A 22,685-nucleotide genomic window follows, 5' to 3' on the forward strand; every position below is an offset into this window, starting at 1 on the left:
TGTGGAAGACCACCGAGGGAAATCGAAGGTGCATACAAGCAGAAACGCGGCGAAGGAAAGCCCTGGTCCAATGACACTCCCAAAGCAAATATCTAACAGTCTCATTAGCAGTGGAGCAACCGACGCAACGAAAGGAGCTAATACGACGCGCCACAAGGAGTCTTCCAACTGGAAGAACTCCCAGCAAACAACGCCAAAGAAACAAACGCTCCTTAGAGGCAAGCGAGACTTCCAGATTGCAGTAAGAGCCCGCCTCCACCATTGATCGGATTTGTGTAAATCCCAGAGCGCATTACAATGATCAGCCAACCAAGAGTCCTACATGAGAGAAGCATAGATATGGAGAAGAGAAATCGCATCCAAAGAAGAGTCCCATAATTTCCAATCCTGCATACGGCATCCACCAGCCAGTGGCGGAATAGGGAGAAAAACATCCAGCATATGCCGAAGCAAGCTCCAAATCTAACGATAATGTAGGCCCATCCCAAAGCGTGTTGCCGCTTGAGAAAAGGTAAGCAAATTCCCGGATGAATCCACCACATCATCCACCGTGCGTATGCGACCAGAGAGGAAGTAGGCTTGATGAGACGACTGATCAACCAGGGAAAAAAGAAAACACCCTACTTCAATGAATGCTTTCCAAACACAACGAATTCCGATTTGCTTGCTGCCTGCCATGCCAAGAGAGATGATCCGTAACAACTTTCCAAGCGGAGAGCAAGCCAAAGGTGATCAAGCAACCAGGAATATTACCGACCATCTTGCCAAACACAGTTTCCCAAAGGGAAGTCTGCTAATGACCAAAGGCAGGAGTGGCAACATGTCGACATATATCAGCAACCATAACTGTCCATGGCAAGGAAGGCTGTGAGTAACAATGGCATACAACAAGGCTCTAAGTGGGCAACCTTGTCTAACAGAGCATCCGAGAGGCCAAGGTTCTGTCAGCTCTTCATCAAGGAGGCCTGAACATGTACTGCTGGCATACAAGAAGTAAACGACGTTGACCATCTTTGGGCCAAAGCCAAGGGCCAGCATGGTAGCAGCAATGAAATCCCATTGAACCGTTACACACACACACACACACACACACACACACACACACTTTTTTTTGTAAATCTGATTTGATTAATTTACAAGTGGGAAACCTCAAAGCGAGGAAAACCCACCAAAAAGATCAGATATAAGGGAAAGGACACAACTGTGTTCTACGATGTACAATCGCTAAAAGCAAACATAGAAGAGCTGCAACATTTCCAGGGATATGTCCCGAGTGTCAAAAGGCAAAATATAACAATTGCCTCAACGAAATCTTGAAGGATGGAAAAGGATCCGCGTCAAGACGGTGAAACATACGGAGATTGCGATAGTGCCACAGGGACCATAGCGACCAAAATCTAACCCATGCAAAGAAGATGGCAAAACATTGGAGGGAAGTCGGAAGAATGCCAGAAACGTTTGTGGAAAACCACCGAGGGAAATCGAAGATTCATAAAAGCAGAAACGCATCGAAGGAATGTCCTGGTACAACGACAACCCCAAAGCAGATGTCTGACATTCTCATCAACAGCGGAGCAGCTTACACAACGAAAGGAGCTAATGTGACCCACTGCAAGGAGAGTTCCAACCGGAAGAACTCCCAACAAACAACACCAAAGAAAAAAACGCTCCTTAAGAGGCAAGCGAGACTTCCAAATCGCAGTGAGAGCCTGTTTCCACCATCGTTCAGATTTGTGCAAAGCCCAGAGCGCATTACATTGATCAGCCAACCAAGAGTCTTGCACAAGAGAAGCATAGATATGTCGGGCAAAAATCGCATCCATAGGAGTGTCCCATAAAGTCCAATCCTACATACGACAACCACCTGCCAGCGGCGGAATAGGGAGGAAATCAGCCACCATATGTTGAAGCAGGCTCCAAATCTGATGATAATGCATGCCCAACCCAAAGCGTGCTGCTGCCTAAGAAAAAGTAAGCAAATTCCCAGATGAATTCACCACATCATCCACTGTGCATATGCCACGACCAGAGAGGAAGTAGGCTTGATGAGGCGATTGATCAACCAAGGTAAGAGCGAACACCTTACTCCAATGAATGCTTTCCAAACGCAAGGAATTCCCATCTGCTTGCTGCTGCCATGCCAGTAGAGACGATCCGTAACATCTTTCCAAGCTAAGAGCAAGGCAGAGGTGAATAAGCAACCAAGACCATAACCATCCATCTTGCCGAACACAATCTCCCAAAGGGAAGTCTGCCAATGACCAAAAGCAGGAGTGGTAGCATGCCGACATAGATCAGCAATCATAACTGTCCATGGCTGAGATTGCCGCACAAGAGTAGGTAATAGCATAGCCTTCCTTGCCTATGCATGGCGTCGAAGGTCCAAAATATTCAGCCCCCCAAGACGCTTCGGAGTGCAAAGTTTCTCCATTGCTAACAAACGGAGGCCTTTCTTATGAGAACTAGTGCACCACAAGTAAGATACAATATGAGACATAAGCAATGAGAGACGTGAGCGAGGCCAGTGCAACAACGGCAAGTAAAATTGAACATATTCCATCATGATACTTTGCACAATACGCACATGCAGACACGCATGCACTTGCACACACACATACACACGTGCGCGCACACACACAATGTCAAGTAGCTTTCGCTAAGCAAAGAGCCAAAGAACTTAATAGCAGCAAAAAGGGGTGTTTTGGATTAGTGTGATTTCTAACCTTTGTCACGTTGATCTTCCAGTGCACCTAATATTCATCACAAGCTCCATTGGACATAAATGGCATTTCAAGCCGTCTTTAGTATTGATCTGGAGAGGGAGTTCACATTGCTTTGCTGATGATATAAAAGGTTATCAACGCACATCACAAGCATCAAAATGAGTTTCCTTTGAGAGAAAATAAAAAGGGCACAATGACTTCCAAGTAGACAGCATTACAGCAATTATATTTAACCTTTACATGCTCTACAGCTTGACAAAGATATAACCCAAAAGGGAAAGTGTACAAATACTTTTTTGTACATATTGAAGTGTAAAAATGCTTTACAATATACAGACAACATGCTCTATATCTTTACATGAAGCTTCAAGAATTCACTAGCTTTGAAATTGCTCACGCTTCCCCTTGGGATGAATTAGCTTGCTTCAATGACAAGGGCATGTTGGATGCCAGTATAGTGGCAAATTTAGTCATTAAGAAACCTGCTGCACCAGCTAACAGCATCTCCTTTGATAATGCTTGGGTGTTCACAGTATTGACTGCCTTCGCTACCACGGCACTAAAGGCAAGAATCCCAGACAATCTTGTCAATGGTGCCCTAAAGCTATTGAAACTTTCTGCTAGGACCTGAAGGTTACTTCTCTCTGTTGTATAGAGAGAATCAGAATTGTTTCCCAAGGTAGTTTTCCTTTCGCTTGTTATGGAGAAATTTTCATTTTTTGATGACGGGGGGTAGGATGGGGCTGCTGGCAACTGATCTACTGCTCTTTCCAAAGCAAAGAGATAAAGAAATCCCAAAACACCACCGATAAGATACCCCTCAGAGATGTCTTTGTGCCCAGCCACGGCTGCTATTGCACTGCCCGCTACGACAAGTAAAGCATCATAACTCAGTAATGATACTTTCAATGCCTCATACTCTTTCAAACCCTCCTCTCGTACCTGGCCCAAGCTTGTTTGTGCTCCACTTACACATATGCTCGAATCAACATGCAGAAATTCTTCATTCGAAATTTCAGAAATGCTTGACACTCGGAGCTCTGCTGCTGAAGTAGTCTCCTCTCCAATGAGCGCTTCCTCACATGTGAAATTGTATTGGAAGATCGTGCCTCCTGATTTCTCCCTATCTGCTCTAATGTCTTTGTCAAGTGGTTCAAGAAACACTCTAACAGTCATGTCTTGAATCCTCCATGTACCTGCTCATAAAACAAAAACGGTTGGTGTCAAATTGAAGGAAACAAAGATCACTGTTCAACTTTGAGTGCATTGATGGACACAATATGATCCCAATCCTCTAGCTAGGAATCAGGATTTATAAACACTACATGGCATGTTAAAATTCTTTTGGCTATTTCTTAACAGAACTAATCAGAAAAAGCTAGAAATGCTCCTACTCATAACTCATTATCTCACAAAATACTCTCATGTTTGTGTTTTCCCATGTTCCCAAGGAGACTCCTCTCTCTCGAGGAACAACAGGCGAGTACCTTAAGCGTGATGAAAAGCAAAGCTTGACATGAAGGTGTTTACGCATTTGTTAAGGGTGGGCAATATGTAATGGCCCAGGTATAAGGCCTCAATTAACGTTAGGGATAGCAGAGCAGGGGCTGAGCTTAAGCAAGCCTTGAGCTTCTCTAACAACTTTGTGGCATGGGAATGGTCGACTGCACCCACACACACACACACAACCAGTGAGTACAAGAAGCAACAGCCTAAAGTTGCAACAATCTAGAGCCAAGATCAGATACTGCATGGAATATCCGCAGAAAATAATGAAATTTTATACGGATTGCTGAAGTGGCAGATCATTACAATGGAGTAGATTTTGGGGCGCCAGTTAGACTAGTGGTTGACTTTGAAGGTTTTAAAAATAAAGCAGATCATTACAATGGAGTAGATTTTGGGGCGCCAGTTAGACTAGTAGTTGACTTTGAAGGTTTTAAAAATAAAGCAGAAGACTTTAAACCCTAGTTTTAAGCAAGGCTTTTGAAAAAGTTGCTTTTCACCAAGTGCCTTTAAACGTGAGGCTGAACCTCAGATGTGAACACAGAATTGGGGAATGCAAGAGCACATGTTGTAAACTTTCTTTATCAATATAAGAGAAAAACGACAAGGGGCTCGACTTGAGGGGCAATACTCTCTAAAGAGGAACTCCCATAGTCACGGGGGACGCCCATTTTTGGGCTTCACATCCCCACTTGCCGTCCCATCCTCTTTTTTACACGAAAAGTCCATTTGTCCCCCGTCCCCACTCCTTGGGACGCATCCCTTGTGACTATGAACTCCACCTCTTCCATCTCATCTATACGTGCAAAGCATTTTCTCGTTAGTTCAATTTCATCTGTTCTAATTCAGTTTGAGTAAAAGATTGAATCATCCAACCGGCGAATGATTACACCTTCAATAGAGAGCTTGCTTGAGAGTCTAAGCACAGGGACAACTTAAAGCTTGAGAGAGAAAATCTTGACATGAAGGTGTTTTCGCATTTGTTAAGGGTGGCCAATATGTAAGGACGCACATACAAGGCCTTGATCACAGTTAGGGAATAGCACAGCAGGGGCTGAGCTTGAGCAAAGGGCTTGCTTGAGAGTCTAAGGATAGGGACAACTTAAACAAGGGGATGCTTAGTCATGGGTAGGTGAACAACCCTCGAAGATGAAAGCATTAACAAGACACCACCCAAAGCGAACCAATTTTCTCACCCTGCAAAGGCACATTGATGTGAGAGAAATCCTTTCTTTTTTTCCAAATTAGCAAACTTCATGATAATATTTCTTTCTCGATGCATCCTTCCTGCATCTATGGGTGATTTTGAATTTGCCCACATTTTTGTGCATGAAGTCAGTGAGTCCTCTTTTGGACTCGTCCTCTTTCTATTCCACATCTCGTACATTCAAAGCTCGGATTTTCGTTCTCTTCTCCTCCTCTAGTGTATCATTTTTTGATTCTAGGAGAAGGTGAGCGGGCTACTTTTTTCTTTTTAACCACTTCTATCCATTTAGTATTTTCCTCAGGCTGTTTGACCACATTGGTGCAGGCCTTCATCATTTCTCTACATGTGATTTGAGCTCTTTATTTCTTCTTGTATATGAAAACTTGTTGTACAGCTTTGATTTGTCTCGCTTATCAAGCTTACATATATATCACGCAAGTTCGTCAAAGTTGCAAGTGCATCATCTAATTCTTTTGCACCACAGATTTCATTACATGACCTTTACTCTCAAAATGGCCTGCATCTCCCCTTTATTAACGTGTACATCCTAGTGTGAAATTCACCCAGCATTTCTTATTGCACAACATTCTTCATGTGCACATACCTATCCTTGTTGCGCTTTCGCATATCTTTCACTGGAGGAAGATTTCACTCATGCTCAAGTATCACATCAGAGAGAATGCATGCCACATATTCTCGCGGCTAGAAAGGAGGGAAAATGGGTTGTCTATAGAGATGGGAGAGTGAGAAACAAAGCGCGTGACCGTGCTACATCTATGCGACCACGCTATTCATTTGCAATATGGAATTAAAATGGATCACCCCGACTGGATGTAGGTTCTTTAAAGGACAAGATATTACTCTATATTCAAGAATATATGAAACACAAGGAGCTTGTCCACAATCTCAAGGTTCAGATGGGAATCCGTTGTAACGGGACAACACCAAGTGCCAACGGAAAAGAACAAACTTTAGAAGCTTCAAAACAACTAAATTGAAAGAGAGACTTCACACGAGACACGGAGTGGCGTAGTTCCAACCCCAGAGTGCACTGGCCCCAAACTGTGGCGTAGTTCCAACCCCACAGTGCACTGGTCCCAAACTGTGGCACCCCTTTCGGTCTTTCTTTATATTTCTTCAACACAGTACAACACTCAAAGCTCAGCTCTGCATCTCCCGTGGGTAGAATGCCAGAGAGTGAGCCCTTGTACATATGTGAAGGCCCTTGGCTGTCCAAAGGCAGTTTGCATGAAAAGCTTCAAGTCTAAAAGCAACTGGTCCCCAAAGCATCGCCAAAAACAGCCAGCCCCATTTGCAGAGATTCGTACAACTGCCACATCAGCATGTCAGCTGAAAACGTGGATGTCCGTGCAACAGCTTGCCATGTCATCCTTCTTTACGCAAATTGGTTGTACTGCTCTATTGATTTATTTAGGCCCCATTGGATGGGGTTCCATAACTTGTTGGGGGTTAGGATTTTTATTCCTAACCCTATTTGTTATTTAGGCCACTCGGAGAGAATCTGTAAGTTGCTAAATCCTTCTACTTTTGCTAGGGTTTAGTGTTAATTTTACACCACTCTGCTGCTTCGCTCAAGTCTAGGGCATACATGTACCGCTAGTATGTCTCCGGGCTGGCCATCCACTGCATTGTTCGGCGGCCCAGAACCCGGCTGCCCACTTGAGCTGGGTGCCCATGGGATATTTATATTATTTTAATTTTTTTCGAGAAAGAGATCCTTCTATTAGTTACTGAAACTGCCCATAGGGCTACAACCACCTCTATTAGAGAGGGCTACAACAATCATAAGGGGAGACTCTCCCAATGAAAATACATCATATGAACAATGAGGCTAAATCAGGAGATGGGAGGAGGGAAGAGCCACGTAGGTGGATGGTAATGCCATCTGAGCACACCCTGGACCATGGTGAAGAAAGGCCCACGGCGTCAAAGTCAAAGGAAAGCCTCTCTACGCTCCCGCATGCGGTCGGAGCTGCCCTGGAGTCTCTCGAACTGTCCCCTAAGAGTATGGATCAGCTCTGGCCACAAATCTCGAGCTGTCTCTGCTGGTGGTATAGGGCAAGCCTCAAAGATGCTGAAGCAGCGGGCCCGCCAGATGAACAAGAGTGCCAGGCCGCAAACGAGCTCCCAGCACTCCTCTCTCTCATTGCACCATTCCTGTGGAGTAAGCTCTGTAGCAGGCTGGAGTGTAGGTTAACCCCCTGTATCACTATCATCCTGCTGCTAAAGGATAGCTCAAATTGTAGTGCCGGGCCCGTGAGAGTGGACCAAGCAGCTACCCCCCAAGTGTACTACCGTGCTGTGGAAAGAGCTGGCATCACCCGAAGGACGCGAAGTCAAACCTGCTATGCCATAGGACAGTCCCAAAGACAATGACGCCGACTCTCCACAGGATGGTCACAAGCTGCACGTATTGCCGAGAGACCACTATGTACAAGCCAGCTCCCCACTGTTGTAGCTCTTTGTGCAACCAGCCACCGAAACAAAGTGACTTGCCGCGCCTGTCTGGCGTACCACAATCTCCCCAAAAGGTTGACAAGAACTCAATTGTGAGGTGCTGCAGCAAGACGAGCCTCTCTCCGTGCAGCCAGTATGTGACGTCCCTGTCGAACAGCATACTGAAAGAAAGGGACACCTGGATGGTCGGTTGAGGGGAAGTGGTCCCTCCAAAACCACTCTCCAAGATCCCACTGCACTCGTGCCAGTGGACAGCTCTCCCAAGCCCACAGCCTCCAGTGGCCTGTCTCAAGAGCTATTGGGTCAGGATCTATGACACAAGTCCTCCCACAAATGCCTACAACTCTGCTTCTCTGAAAACAACACTTTGCAACCTGTGGGGCCTCGATTGAGACTCTATGTAACCGGCACTCACCCTGTAGCTCGAAAAACATGGAGGGTACCATCTCTGAGCAAGCCCGAACTGCGATGAGGACCTCCAGTCACGTGAAGGCTCCCATAGAGAAAGGGGCTAGCAACGTCTCTCTCTCTCTCTCTCTCTCTCTCTCTCTCTCTCTCTCTCTCTCTCTCTCTCTCTCTCTCCCCCCCCCCCCCCCCCCGAGGGCGAGCTGCCTCTGAAGACGAGGGTTTCAAGCCTCTGAAGACGAGGGTTTCAAGCCTCTGAAGACGAGGGCGAGCTGCCTGCAAAGGGCGAGGCGAGGGCGAGCTGCCTGCCAAGGGCAAGGGCGAGGGCCCTGAGCTCTGACGGGCGAGGGCGAGGGCGAGCTGCCTGCCAAGGGCGAGGGCGAGAAGAGCCAAGGGAGAGGACGAGCCAGCCAGGGCGAGGGCGAGGGCGAAGGCAGCCAGCCAAGGCGAGGGCGAGGGCAGAGACCAGCCAGGTCGAGCCACGGCGAGGACGAGGGCAAGACCAACCAGCCAGGGCTAGGGCGAGGACGAGAGCAGTCAGCCAGGGCGAGGGCGAGGGCTTGGTGACGAGGGCGAGGCCAGCCAGGGCGAGGGCGAGGGCTTGGTGATGAGGGCGAGGCCAGCCAGGGCGAGGGCGAGGGCGAGACCTCTGCTGGTGAGGGCCCTGACTTAGTGCTCGCTTTGTTCTTCTCTCTCGGATGGACCAACCAGCCGAGGATGGTGATGCAAGTGGCTTCACCACCCCACAAAAGATGAAAGCGACATTCAAGCGGAGGAACAGAGATAGTATACTCTCGCCAAGCTCTTTGCGGGCAGGGAAAACAGTCAGAGTCCAAGATGATTTAATGATAGAGAGGGTTCAAGTGATGATTAAATCAGAGCTTAGCTTTATGAGAGATGACATCAAGAAAGAGATGTACGCAAACGCAAAGAGTTATAAGAATTCTATTTATGCAGATATGAGGAAAGAATTGGATAAAGTGATGCTTGGTAAGCATGATGAGATGTATCTATCTGTGAAAGGGGAGATGCAGGCTCTAATGCGGACAGAAGTGAATGTAATGGAATGTATTATGTAGAAAAAGTTGGATGAGGCAATTGCAAGCTTTAAATCTTGGAAAACCAATGTGGAAAAGTGCATGAAGGAAAAAGATGTAGTGATTGAAGAGCTTAAAGGGGAACTTGCAGCTTGCAAAATTATGCCCAAAATGGAAAAGGGAAATCAGCCCTCAATGCTAAAGGAGCTCGAAGAAATTAAGGAGCAGGTGAAAACTCTGCACGAAGGAGAGGAACAAAACTCGAAAGAGGCTTCCTCATGGGCAGAGCGCCTTTTTAAAACACACGAGAAGGTTGACGGAGCAGAAAAATGGATTGAAGGTGCAAAGAAAGGGAAGGCCCGGATGCCATAAGCCGCACAGACTTCTACCATCATCAATATGACCATTGAGGAGGAACAGAAGAGGAGGAATAGAACCCTCCATGTGCGTATTACTGGTATCAAAGACACCGAAAATGTAGAAGAAGAAGTGAAGGAACTCTTGCAGCGAATGGGAATCCCGGAACATATGCACACAAGTGCTTCGAGAGTAGGAAAGAAGGGAGTGGATGAGAAGGGAAACGTCAAAGAGAGAGCACTTATTTTTCGTTTCCCAACTTTGGAAACAAGGAAAGAATTCCTGAAGAAGAGACGAGCACTTAAGAAAACTGGGATATTTATGGGGGATGACCTTACTTTAGCACAAATAGCACATATGCAAGAGTTGATGCCAGAGATCAAAGCAGCAAGGGAGAAGGGAAAAATTGCCTTTTATAGAGGAGGGAAAGTAGTGGTTTTGGAAAGACGCACAACATGACGGTGCGAGACATATGGGACCACTCCGAATGGCGGCATGGAATTGTAATGGATCATATAGGCTAGATGTGGGTGCCTTTGAGGATAGCTTCGGAGATAGAGACATTGTCTTTTACTCAGAGACACATCAGAAATCTGGACAGTTGATGCCAAGTGTGACTGGTTATTCATGGGAGACAGCTTGTCGGCCAGACACTAGATCCCAGCATGGGAGTCGAGCTTCAGGAGGGGTAGCAATCTTATTCAGGGAGGAGTTGCAGCCGCTATTATAGATTGTCCGGAGAGATGACCAGGCGAGATACATGTGGGTGAGACTGAGAGCTGAGACGGGCAGATTCTTATACATTGTTGTATGCTACTTTCCCCCTAGCACATCAGTCTATACCTCACCTAGAGGGCAATCCCCTTTCTCTATACTTGATGATGACATATGGGAGTTTTCTAGAGATGGAGATATCATTCTCTTGGGAGACTTTAATGCCGGGACGGCCGACTCCCAAACGGTATTTTATGATATCTCGGAGGAGATGCTTAGAGAGATGGATATATCGGAGATGGGGATTGACAGACACTCACAGGACAGAGAGCACACAGAGTATGGGAGATATCTCATGGAGATGACGACTACGCATGGTTTGGCCATACTTAATGGTCTAGAGATTTTTCCTTCGTCTAGGGGATTCACATGCTTTCCACACAAACATGGGGCCAGTACAGTGGACTATGTCACGACTTCACCGAGTTTCATCTCTAGTATTCAGGATCTCAATGTGGGACCTAGACCTGTTGGAGTAGCAGTGGACCATGCTCTCCTGACTTATTCAGTCTCTTTCCAGTATAACGCCTCTCAGACACCACGGAGGATTGCACACACACGGTATACTTTTACACCAGAGACGGACTCAGTCTATGTGGAGGAGATTTACAGGCGGATGTGGGCAGCCAAGCCTGTATATACCGTGGAAGAGATCACCACTCTATTGACGGAGATCTTGCATGGGGCAGCAGCAGAGGCATACCCACACACTCAACCAGATCAGAGAAGACGTTCGGGGAACATGCCTCAAAATAGTTGGTATGATGAGGAGTGCAGAGAGATGAGAGTTCAGATTCAGAGCGAGCTTATACTTGGAGTCATTACATATAGACAGTCTCAGATTGCCCTTCGGTGTTTAGTGCGACGGAAGAAGCGGGCCTTTTTAGCCCAGATGGAACGTGATTGTATCAGCTCTTTTTGAGTCAAGATTCAGGTGAGGCCTGGCGTCTCTTCCATGAACACTCACCTCCTCCAATGATTACTTCTGCCAAGATTTGGGGTCAGTATGCAGCATCATTATATACAGTACCTGGGCAACCACCACTACCAAACCCTCTAGAGCCATGTCCAGCCACTAGTACCTTCTTTACCACTGAGATGGTAAAGAACGCCATTGACAGGATGAGGACTAGGAGAGCATATGATCATGAAGGTTTGGTGGCAGAGCACTTGATACATGCTAGAGATTTACTGTCAGAGGTTCTTGCGCGGTTGTTTAACCGTGTCACATGTGAGGGACTACCCGAGTCTTGGAGTTTATCAACTATTGTACCTCTCTTCAAGATGGGGGACCCCACGGTACCAGGGAACTACCGTACTATTATGATAGGGCACACATTGGCACGGTTGTATGCATCCATTCTTGAACAGCAACTGAGTAAATGGGCAGAAAATGAGGGCATACGAGCAGGAGGACAGGCTGGATTCAGGAGGGGTTTCTCCACTCTGGACCATATTCTTACACTCAGAACCATTATTGAGGAGGGTCGGGCACATGGAAGACGGATGTATTGTTGCTTTGTGGACTTCCGCAAAGCATTTGGCACAGTGCCGAGGGCCAGTTTGATGCGTAGGCTACTGAAGTTGGGAGTACCCACAGAGATCATACGGGGGATCATGGCTTTATACGGCTCAGTGACTGGCCATGTATGCACTCTTGAGGGGATTTCTGACATTAGCTCAAGAAGGAGGCAAAGGAAGCCCTCAAGGTAGAGTTAACCCAAGCCTTGACCGCGAGCATGGAGATCAAGCTAGAGGCTACCAAAGAGGGTTGGGTTGAAGTAGTGAAGAAGAACATCAAGAAGGAGGCGAAGGAAGGGGCACAAAAAGCTCTCATTGTGCACACCACCCTTGAGAAAGAGAAGATGAGACAAGCCCGGCGTCTCAATGTGCGCATCACCGGCATTGTGGAAAAAGAAGGCTCTACTCTAGAGACCAATGGGAAGACACTATGCAAGAAGCTTGGCTACAAGGAAGAGGAGCCCCTCCCGTTCATCAAATCTTGGAGAGCGGGGAGGGACCCCACGAGGAAGAGAGCTCTCATTTTACACTTCCCCTCCGAAGAGGTACAATCCACCTTCCTTCGCAAGAGGGTGATCTTGAGAGGGCTTGAAGGCCCCCCCATCTACCTTGATGACGACCTCACGCCTATGCAAGTAGCTCATCGCCGGACATGTATGCCGCGAGTACACCAAGCTCGCAAAGAGGGGAAGAAGGCTTCATACAGAGACGGCCGGGTCATCATTGATGGCAAGGCCATCCCATAGGGATTCGCGGCCTATGAGACACCAGAGGAGATACATCTTACAGTCTGGAACTGCAATGGAGATCTATGGACACATCCAGAGAGGCTTGAGGTGGTAAGTCGAGGCAGGGATATCATTCTCTTGACAGAAACACATGAGAGCCCCGACAGGAGCCTACCTCGGGTTCAGGGATTCCATTTGGGAGTCTATACACAGAGATTGTACACGCCAGCACACTACGAGAGGAGGAGTAGCCATACTCTTCAGAGATGGGCTTCAGAGCAGGATACAGATTGTCGCACGTGATCCACACGCCAGATATCTTTGGATTCGGCTACAACTCTCACAAGAGAGGACCATCTACATAGCCTTATGCTACTTCACCCCTCATGGCTCGAGATTCACTATGATAGATCGAGAGGAGGACTCACCATACACATGCCTCTCAGAGGGAATCATGGAGTACTCCACACTAGGGGAAGTCTTCCTTATGGGAGACTTCAACGCCAGGACAGGCAGTGATCAGTGCAAGGCATTTGACACGGAGGACCCACAGCTACTACCTGCCATACAGGAGGAGGCTACAACACGAGTTTCAGCCGATGCTACACATACACTCTACGGCCCCCACCTACTCAGACTAGGCTCTCGACACCGTCTCGTTATTTATAACAGGATAGCTCAGTGGCCTGCTTCAAGACGATTGACATGCACACCACTTTCAGTCACAGTTGAAGGGTGAGTACAGTAGACTACATCATGGGATCTAGAGAGGCCACCCACACACTCAGCTCCTTCACCATCCCACCCATACCCATTGGGGCCGACCACACATATCTTTCACTCTCCCTCAAGGGAGACACCCCCACACATACACCCGCCACACGCACCCCACACACCACCATCCACTTCATACACGAGCTAGCTCCCATATACTCAGCCCACGTCGAGAACGATCTTCTTTTGCTTCACCCTGACACCCCACTACCCTTACTCGCCTCACACATCACATCCGTTCTTCAGACATCAGCCATCAGCTCATTTCCACACACCACCACTCTGGTCACACACCCCCCCCCCCCGGGACTATGCCACAGAACCGCTGGTATGATGATGAGTGCAGGGCTCTCTATCGTCGACTACGAGCTCAACGAGCACTTGGAGAGATCATGGAGAGAGAGGCCAAGAGACAGATGAAGACCCTCACACACCTGAAGCGGCAAGCCTTTGAGGAGGCACAGAAGCTTGAGCTATACCGCCTATTCATGAGCATGGATAGTGCTGCAGCATGGCGTACTCTACGAGAGCCACGACCGACCACACCTATTGGGGATCCACAGACATGGCATGACTATGCTGAGAGATTGTACGAGGTACTTCGGTAGCCTCCCATCCCACTGCCACCCGAGCCTTGCCCTACTAGCTCTTCTTTCTTCATAGCAGAGATGATACAGAGGGCCATAGACCGACTACAACATGGCCGCTCAGCCGACCATACAGGATTGCAGAGTGAGCATCTGATATATACAGCTTGCACTATAGCCCCGTTGATTGCACATGTTTTCAACTAGGCTATAGGGGAGGGCTTCTCAGAGGAGTGGACCAAGCACACTATTGTACCTCTCCACAAATCTGGTGACACCCTGGACCAGGGAACTATAGGACCATCATGATTGGCCACACCATGGCCAAGCTATACGGGGCAGTACTTGAGACAGAGCTCAGTTTATATGCAGAGATTGAAGGTCTACGAGCATGCGGCCACGCATGTTTCCGACGGGCCTTCTCCACTATTGATCACATCTTCATTCTACGTTGCCTCATTGATGGGGCAAAGGTGCGGAAGAAGAGATTATACTGCTGCTTTGTGGATTTCCGCAAAGTTTTTGATACAGTACCACGAGAGAGGCTCTTCCGATGCCTCCAAAGCTTGGGGATACCATCAGATATGATTTGGGCCATCTATGCACTCTATGAGCAGGTGACTGGGAGGGTACGCTGTTCAGGAGGTTTGTCTGAGGCTATTGCTAGCACCATTGGTGTTAAGCAGGGCTGCCCACTCTCCCCCACTCTATTCGGACTCTGCATCGACGAGATTGAGGACTACATTTTACAAGCTGGAGGAGAGGGGTTAGACCTCGCAGGTACACCTGTACACATTTTATTATATGCTGATGACATTGTATTGATTTCAGAGTCACCCGAGGGATTACAGCACCACTTGGCTGCCTTGTATGAGTTCAGTACACACAGGGGTTTGACAGTAAACCTTGGCAAGACCAAGGTCATGATCTTCCACACCTCTCCCATGGTGAGGGCTACAACAGTATTCACAACCGTCGACGGACAGATAGAGGTCGTCACTTCATATGTCTACCTTGGAGTCACATTCACGAGTTTGCCTGGTCTCTTCTCCATGAGACAGGCAGCGACAGACAGATTGACACGGGGGTACGCAGCGCTGGCCATGTTAGAGCGGCGATGTCACCAGGCGCACTTCCAGGAGCCCCGTACGAAGGGGTGGCTATTTGACACACTATCACACCAGCTATGATGTATGCAACGACAATCTGGCCCTAGGCCTCACAGACACCAAGTGAAGTGCGGTCGAGAGGCCCCATGAACGTATGATCTCGCGATTATTTCAGGGGAAGCTTCCACATGACATCATCAGAGCAGAGCTAGCGGCACCTCCCATGGTAGTAGAGGCACTGTTCCAGACTATCTCCTTCATTCAAAGGATGAGAGAGCTCCCAGCAGACAGACTCACACGCAAAGCATTTGAGGCACTATACAGACCTCAAAGACAGGGTATGACAGAGCTTGGTATACTCAGGTTAGAGCATGGTTTGACAGACATGGCTTGGACATGGACAGACTACCACCCTTTCAGTATGACCCAGATTCACCCCACATCCGACTCTCACGTGGTGAGAGGAACACTGTGCTCAGACAGGATTTTTGGCAACCCTTCACTAGTGGAGATGGCTCAGACCCGACCTGGCATCTAGACGGTCACATTATCGAGATTAGTTCCTGGACATACTAGCAGACGGGTTCATCCAGCGACCACGATACATGGATACTTACATGCCTCATAGCTCGAGAGTAGCTAGTGGCCAGCAGAGGGTTTCCTCACATCGAATAGAGATTGAGACTGGCAGATCATCACACACCCTCAGAGAGGAGCGGATATGCCGGGTATGCAGAGTAGAGCTAGAGGATGAGGAGCACTTTGTATGCAGATGCAGAGCATATGATGACATCAGAGGCACATATGAGGGTTTATTCATAGGGCAGCCTACCCTTCGAGAGATCATGGACTCCAGAGATCAGTGCCAACTGGGGCCATTCTTACTAGAGATACAGAGCCACAAAGACACCTTACTTGAGCCCACGACAACTCAGACAAGAGGGAGACAGACCTAGCTCACTGACTTCTTCGTCTCACGACATCAACCAGCCCCCCCACCACCCGACACACAAAGAGGGGTGATTCTTCAGTAGACTGAGACCTCCAGAGCTAGGAGACGGCCCCGCGCTACAGGCTGCCGAGCCCCCAGACTTCATCGATGCCAAATTGCGGAGATTCAGACCCGTGATCGCCGAGCCACTGAGGAGAGACAAGCCCAGATGATGGCTGACCCCGCTACAACCATCCGAGCAGCCCTGGCTCCAGCTCCAGCCATGTACCACATCTTACACCCACCCATTAGCTCAGGATGGAGCTAGTTAGCTAGTCACCCAAATGCATATCATGCTTGTACTACCCTCTTGCATATAGGCTACCATAAAGATAGCACCCCACACACTCACACTCTCATCATGGAGATTTGTATCAGCTTTATCAGTCAGTTTTTTTCAGCACTTTTGTCTTTCCGATTGACAAAAGACGCACCCATGTACATTGATTTGTCTCATAGGCCGATTTCGGCCTTCTAATAGACATAAAAAATCTCTCTCTCTCTCTCTCTCTCTCTCTCTCTCTCTCTCAACCTTGGTAAAACCAAGGTTATGGTATTTAACACCACCCCACGGTGGGCCAAGAGATCAGCACCCACATTCACATACGGTCATGAGACCATGGAGTATACACATGCTTACATCTTTTTTTTTTGGTAAATCAATTTGATTTATCTGTCTGTGGGAAACCTCAAAGAGAGGAAAACCCACCAAAAAGATGAAGTACAAGCGAAGGAACACAAAAGTGTTCGGCTGTACAAAACAGCTAAAAGCATTCATAAGAAAGCTGATGTACCTCTGCAGTGATATCACCAACTTCCAAGGCGAACCGTAAAGACTGCCTAAGGGAAAGTTTGAAGAAAGGCAGGGGATCTGCATGAAAGCGATGGAACATATGGCCATTCCGCTATCGCCACAAGCTCCAATAAGAACAAAACCTGACCCACATGAAGAAGACTGCAAAGCGCTGCAACGCCGGTGAGAAGATACCAAAAGCCCAAAACCGTTTATGGAAGACCGTCGTGGGAAAACGGAGCCGCATACATGCAGATACACGACGAAGAAAGTCTTGAGTAATACAACAATCCCATAAGAGGTGACAAACATCCTCCTCGGCAGATAAGCAACGGACACAGGATGAAGGGCGGATATGGCGCATCCTAAGAAAGGTACCCACAAGAAGCACACCAAGTAAACAACGCCAAAGAAACAAACACTCCTTCAGTGGCAAAAGGCTTTCCCATAATGCAGATAGAAGCCTTCTCCACCAAATATCTGATTTATGCATGTGCCAAAGAGCGTTGCAATGATCAGCAAGCCATGGTTGAGGCAAAAGAAGAGCATATGCCCGGCCGGCAGAAATATCTTGAAAGGGCATTTCCCGAAGATTCCAGTCAAACATGCGATCACCATCAGCCAAGGGTGAAACAGTTAAAAAACCCCCGACCAACATTCGCTACAATTCTCTCCAGAACTAGTGATAATGCATATGCCCAATCCAAAACAGCGAGCGGCAAATGGAAACTCCAAAGTGAAACCAGCTGCATCCACCACATCCTCAACCACTCGAATGCCACGGCAGGAGAGGAAATACGCTTGGCGAGGCGAGCGGTCAACCAAAATAAGAGAAAAGGCTTGGCTCCAATGAAGACTCTCCAAGCGAAGGGAGTTTCCTTGCGTCCGAGCATTCCGCGATAGATGATTCGTAACATGTTTCCAGGCAGAGAGCAAGGTGGAATCAAGCGGGCATCCAGGAATATGGCCATCCATCTTGCCAAATACCACCTCCCAAATAGATGATTGCCAATGACCAAACGAGGACGTAACCACATGCCGGCTCAAGTGTGCAAACATGAGAGTCCAAGGCTGAGATTGTTGCGTAAGTGTAGGCAATAGCATAGCCTTCCTAGCCAGAACATGCCTACACAGGTCCAAAATATTCAGACCACTGAAGCGCTTTGGTGTACAAAGTTTTGTCATTGACATCAAACGCAGGCCTTTTTTGTGTGCATGAGTTCGCCACAAATGAGACAAAATGGTCGACATGAGAGAATCAAGACAATGGAGAGGCCAGTGCAACAGTGGCAAAAAGAACTGAACATATGCCATGAGGATACTCTGAACGATTCTCAGGCGAACATGTAGTGGCCAAGTAAAAAGCTTCCAGTAATGCAGTTAACATTTAAGTGTTGCATAACCTAGTCCACTTTTTGCGTGTGAGTGACGTTCCATCCAATTGGATAACCCAAATGCCTGGTGATCACATTTGGAGGAACAATCTCTCCTAGCCACAGCAAAGCATGCCAATCACAAGAACGGAGTGGTAAAAGCTTTGATTTATGGAAGTTGACTTTAAGACCAGCCGCAATCGCAAACAATTCCAAAGCTTCCATAATCACTCGAACATTGCTCTGTTGATTGCGGGGCATAAACAACGAGTCATCCGCATAAGCCTGTCCAATAAATGAATGACCCGATGGTAACTGCAAACCATGAAGACGTTGCACAGAGGTCAGGTGATCAAGATACATCAACATAGGATGAGTGGCAATAGCATACAGCAAAGTGCTAAGGGGGAAACCTTGCCTAACCGAACAACCAAGCGGCCACAATTCTGTCAGTTCCCCTTCCAGGATCCCCGAAGACGTGCTGCAAGCATACAAGAAATAAACCACGTTGGCCAATTTAGGACCAAACCCTAGACACCTCATTGTGGCAGCAATGAAGTTCCATTGCACAATGTCAAAGGCCTTTTCAATGTCAACTTGCATGACCAGCACATTCTGTTGCATGTACTTAGCATACTCCATGCATATCATAACATTTGCCAAATTGTCCACAATTTGACGACGAGGAATAAAACCATACTGAGCCTGATGAAGTCCTGTAAACAAACAGTCCTTAATGTGATGGACCAACATTTTAGCCAATAACTTGTAAACCACCGACATCAAAGTTATGGGCTGCCAATGAGAGAATTGCTCGCAGAGTGCTTGCTTGGGCAACAATTTAAGTAAACCCTCTTTCCATGATACTGGCAAATCCTGTTTTTCCCATGCCGCATTTACCATGAAAAGTAGGGGCTGTTTAAGAGCATCCCAAAAGGAGAGGAAAAATTCCACAGTAAGTCCATCCCAACCGGAAGATCTCCAGCGGCCCAATGCAAGCAGGGCACCATGCAATTCAGAAGCAGAGAAAGGATCCTCAAGGCATTGTGCCCCCCACGAAGACATGATCGGACGAACATAAGAAAGCAACAATTGACGCGCTCGAAAAGCTGTCGAAGATGGCAGAGATGGGGCTGCAAACACCTGACGATAATGTGAAACCATAACCTCAGCAAGTTCCCACTTCGAAGAAGTCCAAGCACCCGAGGGAAGCATAACCCGCTTAATTGATTGCGAGATCCTTGAATGATGCAAATGCTTAAAAAATTTCTTCGAAGCACAACCTTTATCCATAAAAGCCTGTTGACGTGCACACGTCTTCCATTTAGCAATTTTCCGCTTATCATTTTGTTGAATACATAGATTAGCTTCACATAGCTCCATCATTTCAGAGTCAGACAAGGGCCGGGAATCAGCTAACTGTTGCAGGCGTTGACTAACCTGTTTCGCATTAACCACATTCCCCCGAATGAGCTGCATATACTGCGTCCCATAGTCACAAATAACACTTTGTACTCTCATGATAAAACAATACCAGGTAGCATCCAGATCAATACGCATATGGGCCAACAGCGGGGGAATTATATCGGCAATCATGTGTGGGAAAGCTTCATGAGTAAGATAAGCATTGTTAACATGCAACAAGTGTTTCCTGTAAAGAGGCCGATCACAAAGAGTTTGTCCAAAAGACAAAGACAGCAGAAGAGGATAATGGTCTGATAGCTACAGGGCATAATCTATCCGCATGGCGCATACAAATTCTTCATACTGTTGCCCATTAAGCAAGTACCAGCGATCCAATCGTGCTCTATAAGATGAATGAGCGGCATGCTAGAAGGTGAAACCAGAAGCATCAGGATGCAAACAGCGCCTTATATCAATCATTTCAGTAGAGGCAAAAAAAAATCCCATTCATGTTTCTCCGCAAGCAACATATGCAAATTTCCTGTGGTGCTGTCATTTAAATCAGGGGTATTATTGAAATCTCCACAAAGAAATGCATTAGAAGTCCAAGAGTGACATGAAATTTCTCGCCATAAAGCAGGCTCTTTTCCCAGAGGCCGTGTATGCATAAGTATCTCCAAATTCGTGAACTCGACCATTCAAAAAACATCGTACAACCATCCACCGGCCATGCGGATCATTGTATAGCAGAACAGGCTGAAGCTCATAGCGAACCAGCATCAATAAACCCGAGAAATCATGCAAACCTTCGTACGCAATCCAACAACCGGCAAAATAGGAACATTGACTAGCAAACTCGTGTTGATTATGCTCTTGCAATACAACTATGTCTGCTCTACATGTATGTACATAGTGCCTGGTCAGACGCCATTTGTCCAGGTTACATAAACCCCGCACGTTGTATGAGATGCATTTAATGTGACTTTGCATTCGGAAACCTATGTAGAAGAGGCAAGAAACATGGTGATCAAGTGGAGGTGTCCATAGACACATCTCCATCCACTACATCCATACGAGGACCCGGCCTCGGAGACAAAGCAGGAAACATGTCCACAGGGTTCACAGGCAAGGTGAAAGTCTCACCGAGGAGTACATCTTTGTAAGAGTGCATCGCTTTGTCCCATGCATCAATCAGCGTGCGATTGTCATTACATGGAAGTTGCTTGAATGATGCATTCTTGTTGGCATTAACAAAAGGAACGTAATTACGAGAAGAAAGTGGTGTACGAATCTTCACTTTTGTTTTTGGCACCACCTAGGAATTGACATCAGCAGTCCAACATTTTTTCCTTTTGCAGCAGCTCCATTCCAAGGATCAGTGAATTGTTGTGCCTTGCCTTTCCCTTTGTCCACATTCAAAGCAACCTTAGCAGTAGAGGCTCCACTCTGCTTGACTTCGCCTATGGGTTTTCCTGCAGGGATAGTGTTGGACGAAGGAACAGAAGAAGGAGGGGCTTGCAAGACCGGCTCTGGACATTCTGATTGCATATGGCCAAATTTGCCACATCGAAAGCATGGATTCGCAAATTTACCCCATTTAAGTTTAAAGGGGCGCTTGCCTACCCATGGATCTCCTAAATCAACCATAATTCCTTCAGAGGTAATCTTGTCAGTGTCCCAGAGAATGCAAAACCTGTTTATATTCGCATCCAATTTTGGGGGACAAATGACTTTACCAAGCTGCGCGGCCAACAAAGGCAGAAAATGTCTCCACGTGGGAGGGAAATCAACAATTTCAACCCACACCGGGCATTTGTGACGAATAAGACTATGGTAGTCTTTAGTTAGTGCCCATGGGAGAACATGCGTCATTTGCGTATTAAAGAAGAGGGGAGACATCTCAAGCAAAAGATTCCTAGCTTCCATATCTGCGAGCAAAACTTCATAAAATCCACGCGCCCCGAAATAGACACCACGAACAGCTTGTCTTTTAAGGAGAAAATCAACCCATTGCCCGACATCCTGTGCAGTAGGCATTTTCCTTGGGAAAAAGAGGATAACTACATTCATAGCGTACTGAGCAACTGGGTCCATGAGGTCTTGCACTGGAATGCGCACCTCAAGAGCAGGCGGCTGACCATTCCATACCTGTCGAGCCTCCTCAAAGTCCTCATATAGGCATGCTTTGATCTCGGAAGCGGCCTCCGACATGGGTTCCATTGCTTTCCGACGCTTGAAGACGCACAAAGAGTCGAACATAAATCAAAAATCCTCGCCAAACAAAACCAACTGTCTAGAAAACAAAGCTCTGTACAAATTTCGCAGAAAAATACATCCCAAACCACAACACCAGCACATCAATTGAACACTGCCCTGCAACCTAATAGCATCACCCGACAATTTACAGAATCTGCACAGGAGGCTAACTGTCAAGGTAGGGCCTGAACATCAGATTGCACAGAAATTGAAGGAGACTAGGGGCGCTGAAGACTGTCTGGCGCAGGAGGAGGGTTGCTCGCAACAGTGGGTGCAGAGCGGACCAGTGAGTCACGCAGCAAAACAGGGGCAGTACAGCACTGCAGAACGCACGTAGGGCTGTTGAGAGTCCACTGAAGGGATCGTGCAAGGCCTGACAACAAAGGCACACACGCACACACACACTCACACACCCCTGCTGGTGCAGGCACAGTGAGCGCCGCAGCGCGCAGGGGAAGCTCGTGACAGAGTAGAAATTTCACGCTTCTCACCCCACCACAGATGCTTACACCTACCTTGGGGTGGTCTTTAGTGGACCAAAATTTTCGTTGAGGAGAGCAGCAAACACTAGACTGACTAGAGCACATGCACTATTGGGTGGATTGGAGAGGATGTGTTCACAGGTTCAGTTTCAGGAGCCTCGGACGAAGCTCTGGCTTTTT

The 22,685-nt window shown here is 47.4% G+C and overlaps 2 protein-coding genes and 1 pseudogene across 3 annotated transcripts in view; 2 read left to right on the forward strand and 1 right to left on the reverse strand.

Moving 5' to 3' along the window:
- Positions 1 to 3,000: 3,000 nt before the first annotated feature.
- LOC147444094 (Lipase/lipooxygenase, PLAT/LH2 family protein) overlaps positions 3,001 to 22,685 on the reverse strand; it is a 123,643-nt gene continuing 103,958 nt past the window's right edge. For both annotated transcript variants that reach the window (XM_086526827.1, XM_086526826.1), the window contains exon 4: positions 3,001 to 3,919. In XM_086526827.1, the coding sequence (XP_086382953.1) occupies positions 3,117 to 3,919 (803 nt within the window). In that variant the 3' untranslated portion in view covers positions 3,001 to 3,116. The remainder of the gene's footprint in view (positions 3,920 to 22,685) is intronic.
- Positions 9,528 to 12,754, forward strand: LOC147444095 (uncharacterized). Its single transcript, XM_086527642.1, has 2 exons — positions 9,528 to 9,668; positions 12,167 to 12,754. Exons 1-2 carry the CDS (start codon positions 9,528 to 9,530, stop codon positions 12,752 to 12,754), a joined length of 729 nt encoding a protein of 242 aa, XP_086383768.1.
- LOC147444096 (uncharacterized) lies at positions 12,888 to 14,118 on the forward strand (annotated as a pseudogene).

The sequence above is a fragment of the Adiantum capillus-veneris genome, chromosome 13 (genome assembly GCF_014529385.1).
Source record: "Adiantum capillus-veneris isolate H3 chromosome 13, ASM1452938v2, whole genome shotgun sequence".
Classification (NCBI taxonomy): Eukaryota; Viridiplantae; Streptophyta; class Polypodiopsida; order Polypodiales; family Pteridaceae; genus Adiantum; species Adiantum capillus-veneris.